Genomic DNA, 5,722 nt, shown 5'->3' on the forward strand with positions numbered 1-5,722 from the left:
AAAAAAAAAAAAAAAGATGGGATCTAATAATATGTATTTTTTTAAAAAGATACGTTTGGGTTTTTATGTTGCTTTTTTTTTTAATAAAAAGAGAAAAAAAAAACTATAAAGATTTGGCTAGTCACTGAGCAAACCCAGGAAGGTTGAGGCCGTTGTTTTTGCCGGGTTTTGCCCCGCTCGCCGGGGCGGCAGCGGGAGGACGGTGCCGGGGCCGGAGCGGACGCTCTGGTCGTCCCATTCCCTGTTTTCGGTTGGTTTGGCTCCCTTTGCGAGCCGTTCCCGCGGGACGCGGCGCCGCCGGCCGCCCCGCTCTTTCCTTTGCSTTTTACCTCATTCTTGGGTCCGATACTTGAAGAGGGGCCGCGAGGCTTCGCCGGGCGCCGAAACACCCGGGACGGGTCCGTTCTCCCGGAAAAAGCCCCAAGCTTTTCCAGGCTCGTAGGGAACAATCTCCCTTTCGTGGGGGTTGTTCCCGCCAGCCCCGCGACGCTCGGCGCAGCGGCTAGCCTGGGCTCCCGCCGTCATTCCCAGCGTATCCCTGCCGTTGGAAGTGGTGCTCGCCCATGGGATCGCATCCCGCTCCCCCAAAACCAGCAGCACTTTTCCTTTTTTTCCTTCATGAGCAGAGCGCCTGTTCCAAATAGGTGTAAGAATAAGGGGCAAGCGGGGGCCAGATCCTGCTTCGCCCCTAGGATTTGCTCCTCAAAGGGACCGCGGAGGCCGGGCATGCGGAGGCCGGGGGATGCAGAGGCCGGAGGTGTGGAGGCCGCCTCCATTCCAGCCTCGGAGAATCGGAAAACCCGCAGAGAAGCCCAGGCTTCTCCTCGGGATACGGGCAACGGGAAAGGCGCCGGACGGAGGGTTCCCCTCGGTTCCGCCCGCGCCCTCGTGCCCATCCCGGCTCCGCCGCCGCCGGCACTTCAAGCCCCTTCTCCCTCTTTCTTTCTTTGCTTTCACCGTCATAGGAAACCCCTAGTCGGGATTGTTGCTCTTGGAAGCCCGTCGCACGTTCCAGCCGGGTATTTTCCTCTCTCCGGCGTTCCGCAAAAATAAAGGCCTGGGAGAGAGACATAAGCGAACATAGAAGTAGAGTTAGGCTCGTTGTCTGAGTTTTGAGGCATATAGTATAAGGGGAGAAGGAAAAAAAAAAATTAAAATAAAAAATTAAAATAATGATGTTGCACAACTTGTAGAAAACAAAGAAGGGAAAGGGTTAATGTATTAAATGTGCTAAATTACATTAAGAACTTAATTTTATTAAAGTATTATTACTTAAGAAACTTAGGCGTCTGCTCCTGGTTTTCCGTCTCTTCGCGCTTTGGAAATGCCGGAGGGGCGAAGCCGGCCGGGATGCTGAGCCTTCCTCCCGATCCTCTTCCTCCTCCCGGATGCGGGCAGTGCTCGGGACCGGCTCCCGGCTCTGGGGTGACAGGATGAGCCCCGGCTGGGAAGCGGAGCCTGGAGCCAGCCCCGTTCCTGGCCCCGGGAGCACTGCAGCCTCCGGCAGCGGCTTCCCTTTGGGATCGCACCCAAATTTCCCTTTTGGCCATAAATTGCACCCAAAGCARGGGTGTGACGAGGGGCAGAGCCACCCTGACCCCCCCCACCCTGGGGGGACAACAGTGGGTGCTGCACGTGCCCATCTCCCTTTTGATTGACACCTGCCAATCACCCGCTCGCCTCGCGACTCTGCCCAGTTTGCCCAGTAGGGTGCGCGATGCCACACTGGGAGGTGGGCGATGCCACCGCGGTGCCACCGTCACCCGGGTGCCACCATCACCCCGGTGCCACCGTCCCCCACATCCAACAGCCCCAGAGGCCGGGAAGCGGCAGCCGAGCTGCCGACATCGCGTGGGAATGCTAGGAAAAATAGTAAAATTTAAGCAACGAAAGTAGCTAAAAGCAGGTGCCCGCAGGCCCGCCGCGCGCTCCGGGCGGACACGCCGTGGGGCGGCACCGGTGGCCGCGGTGGCCCCGGCTCCGCAGCGGCGCCCGCCCCGTCCCGCGCACGGCGGCTCCGGGGCAGCTCCCGGTGCTGCTGCTCTGTCCCCCGGGAGCAGGATGGGGGGACACGGGGGACAACATCGGAGCCTCCTTTTGGGCACAGAGGTGGCGTTTACCAGGGAACCACGGGCTGCATCCAAGGAAGCTGCTCGGGGAGGGGGGGTTGTCCGTGCGGCTGGGGACACAAAGCCCGTGTCTGYGATGAAGYMGCTYCCTCCTCCTCCTCGTCCTCGTTGCGGGCACCGTGGCCGCGGGCAYGGGCCGGGCCGGGCGTTCTGGTGCCCGCCGCAGCGGGGCCGCTTCGGGCAGAGCCGGTGCCGCAGCCTCCTGGAGGCCTCGTGCMGGCTGCCCCGGAGCCTGGGACCCGGCGCCTCCGAGGGAGGCTCCTGTGCCCCGTTCCCTGCGCCCGGCCCCGTCCTGCYGCTACGGGGGGGCTGCAGAGCCCCCTCCCCTAGGGAAGCTGCCCCGCTCCCGCTCGCAGAGACGCGGCTCCCGGGATGCAGCCGCTTTCCCGGCAGATCCCCGGTGGAACCGGCAGCTGCTCCCCCCTCCTCCCCGGGCTCCTCATCCCAACCAGGCTCCCTCCTCTTCCTCCTCCTCCTCCTCCCGCTCCGGAGGCCTCAGCAGAGCTCCGGTCCCAGCCCTGGCTCTCGGCCTCTCCAGGGAGCCGGGCGGGAGCTATCCCCACACTGGGAATAGCTGGAGCACACGCGGGTGGCCCCGGCGCTGGCGGAGCCTTTGGGAAGGTGGCACTGGACAAGCATCCAGGAAACGCCGTACCCCGGGGGGATGATAAGTGCAGGGCTGAGGCCGGACACAACTCATTGCGGAGTGACCTTTGAAGAGGAATTCACGCTCCTCACCCTCACCCCTACCCGCCCTTACCTGTCCTGCCCACACCTGCCCCTGCCACACCCCCATTGGCCGCCGCCGCTCCCCCCTCGGCTCCCATTGGCCGGCCGGGCTGCCTGTCATGGCTGCAGGTGCTCACCTGGCGCAGGTAGGCAGGCAGCCTCACCTGCGCCTTAAAGGGGCAGCGACCGCTTTCTTTATTTGGAGGTGGCTTTCCCGTCTCCCCTGGAATTCCCGGAGTGGAGGTTCAGGAGAGGCGCGTGGACGCGATCCCGGTCACACGCCCCACGCAGCCGCGCAGATGCCACCCGCAGCCAGGCTGTCACCCCACAGGGCACCGGGAGCGTCCGTGTGCCGGGCACAAGGCGGCTCGGAGCGCAGCAACCACGAGGCGGACAGAGCGGAGCTGCGGCAGCCGGGGTTTATGGCGGAGGCCGCGGCGCTCAGAGGGGCAGGCAGCAGGGCCGCCGCTCCGGCCGTGCYGGCGCCGCGCTCCCGGCGTGCTCCCCGCCGAGCTCCACGGTGCCGGCGGCGCCGCCACGCTCCTTCTGCTTCTGCACCTTGCTGAAGATCTCTGCAAGAGAGCAGCGCCGCGGCATGGACCCGGCTCAGCGCCCGGCTCCCCGCCGGCCGCCTTGCCCCACAGCGCTCCCTTGGGTGCCCGGGAACACCCCGGGCGTTCGGCAGCTTCCTCCTGCCCAGCGCCCGCATAGGGCTTTGCCCCGGTGTTCCCCGTGCATCCCGCTCCTGGGTACACCCGCRTTGGTTGGATGCACCAGGAATGGGCTGCTCGGGGGGTGAGGGAAGGGGACAGAGCCGCGGCAGGCGTGGAGCATCCTCACGGGCGCCCTACCCTTGAGGACGCTCTCGAAGGCGAGCTCCACGTTGGTGGCGTCCAGCGCCGAGGTCTCGGCGAAGAGCAGCCCGTTGCGCTCTGCGGGGACGGGGCTGAGCGGCGCCCGCTGCACSCGCCGTCCCCGTCCCGGCCCCTTCCCGCACCTGCGAACATGCGCGCCTCCTCGGCGGGCACCTCGCGAGCCTGCGCCAGGTCCGTCTTGTTGCCCACCAGCATGACGACGACGGCGGCCTCGGCGTGCTCGTAGAGCTCCTTGAGCCAGCGCTCCACGGCGTCGTACGTCTGGTGCTTGGTGATGTCGAAGACCAGCARGGCGCCCACGGCGCCCCGGTAATACCTGGGCACGGGCAGGGCCGTGAGCGCGCCGGCGTCGGGGTGCCGGCCGTGCCCGCGCCGCGGCCCTTACGCCGAGGTGATGGCGCGGTAGCGCTCGAGCCCGGCCGTGTCCCAGATCTGCGCCTTGACGGCGGCGGCGCCGAGCAGCACGGTGCGCGTGGAGAACTCCACGCCGATGGTGGTGCGGCTCTCGTGGTTGAACTCGTTGCGGGTGAAGCGCGCCAGCAGGTTGGTCTTGCCCACGCCGGACTCGCCCACGAGCACCACTGCGGGGCACACGCGGGCGGTCACGGGCCCCGCGCCCCCGGCCCGCGCCGCTGCCGCCGCTGCTCACCCTTGAAGACGAAGTTGTAATCCTCCTCGGTGGCGCCCATGGCGGCGCCGGCGCGGAGTTTCGGAGGCCGCGGTGCCGCTCGCGTTGACTCAAGGGGTGGGGAAGGCGGTGGCGCAGGTCGGGCAGGTAATGTCACCACCACCGCGGGACGGGACCGCGCGGCAGGAGGAGGAGGAGCCGCAGGGCGCTGGCACCGCCGGCCCCGGCGCCTCCCCGCGTCTCTGCTGCCATCGTGCGAGAGACGGGAAGAGCGGGAGAGCCGCCGGCACGGGGGACCCGGCGCTGGGTTGGCCCCTAAGGGGCTCGTGCATCCTGCAGRCCGCCCCCGCATTTCGCTCTGTCCTGCTGCATCTCGCTGCGCTTCGCTGCAGTTTGCCCGCCGCAGAGCCCAGCAGACACCAACCCACTCCCAAACCCTATTGCTCTTCATTTAAAAACCAAACACACGCAAGGCAGGACACGAGCATCGACCACGACTTTATTCCCCGCTTCCCTCCCGCTCCCCATATTTTCCAAGGCAGGGCAGAACGCTGGGATTGGTTCCCATCTTCCTGTGCGGGCTCCGGGGGCGCAAGCAGACGGCGCTGGCCTCGGAGCGCTCAGGACGCGGCCACCTGCGTCAGCGGCTCCTCCAGGTACTGGACAAGGGCTTGTGCCTGCGGGCAGGGAGYGCCGTGAGCTCCGACCCGCGTCCCGGTGGCTCCAAGTTCACTGCATTTTAATTTAATTGCACGTGGGGGCTTCAAAGAAGCAGCATTTATTGCACGAGAGGTGCCATAGCAGCCCCCTCCCCGCCTTCTCCATCACTTCTACTCACATCCTTAAGGGATTTGYGCAACATTCCTTGTTTTGCCGCCCGCCCCGTCTGGCAGCTCCTGCCTTACCTTGGCTTTCAGCATCCCAAACCCGACTGTCTCTTTGGCATACATGCACAGCAGCAGGTTTGCCACGCGCGTGATGGCGACCCGGCCCTCCTGAGGGGTGGGAAAAGGGGGAAAAAAGGGGAAAAATCATTGAAAAGCAGGGGGAGCAGCTGAGGGGGCCGGGCGGCACGGGGGGCGCACCATGCAGTCCATGAGGATGAACTTGAGGTTGTCCTCGTTGAAGGCCTGGTGCCCGTTCTTGTCGTAGGCCACCCAGATGTTGCTGGCGATGGCCGCGGTGACGCGCGCGTCCGTGTCCCCGTAGCCGGAGTAGGCGAGCAGGGAGCCCTCGTTGTTCAAGAGCCTGCGGAGGGGAAGGGCAGCGGGAACGGAGCTGGGAGCCTGGAACAGAGCGGGAACGGGGGCAAAGGGGGGGGGTCCGGGCCCGTGCGCCCCCCGCAGCGGAGTCACCCCCCC

The 5,722-nt window shown here is 65.7% G+C and overlaps 2 protein-coding genes across 2 annotated transcripts in view; both read right to left on the bottom strand.

The window, feature by feature from the left end:
- Window positions 1-3,299: 3,299 nt before the first annotated feature.
- Window positions 3,300-4,422, bottom strand: RAB25 (RAB25, member RAS oncogene family). The gene is made up of 5 exons (XM_026046663.1): window positions 4,383-4,422; window positions 4,119-4,314; window positions 3,856-4,049; window positions 3,710-3,790; window positions 3,300-3,430 (listed from the first exon to the last, which is right to left on the bottom strand). Exons 1-5 carry the CDS (start codon window positions 4,420-4,422, stop codon window positions 3,300-3,302), a joined length of 642 nt encoding a protein of 213 aa, XP_025902448.1.
- A 420-nt stretch (window positions 4,423-4,842) lies between these two features.
- LAMTOR2 (late endosomal/lysosomal adaptor, MAPK and MTOR activator 2) overlaps window positions 4,843-5,722 on the bottom strand; it is a 3,674-nt gene continuing 2,794 nt past the window's right edge. Inside the window, exons 2-4 of the mRNA XM_026046656.1 lie at window positions 5,447-5,647; window positions 5,267-5,356; window positions 4,843-5,038 (exon numbers count right to left, since the gene is read on the bottom strand). Of these exons, the coding sequence (XP_025902441.1) occupies window positions 4,982-5,038; window positions 5,267-5,356; window positions 5,447-5,647 (348 nt within the window). The 3' untranslated portion in view covers window positions 4,843-4,981. The remainder of the gene's footprint in view (window positions 5,039-5,266; window positions 5,357-5,446; window positions 5,648-5,722) is intronic.

The sequence above is a fragment of the Nothoprocta perdicaria genome, unplaced genomic scaffold, assembly GCF_003342845.1.
Source record: "Nothoprocta perdicaria isolate Ctin4 unplaced genomic scaffold, notPer1 scaffold_451, whole genome shotgun sequence".
NCBI classification, from domain to species: Eukaryota; Metazoa; Chordata; class Aves; order Tinamiformes; family Tinamidae; genus Nothoprocta; species Nothoprocta perdicaria.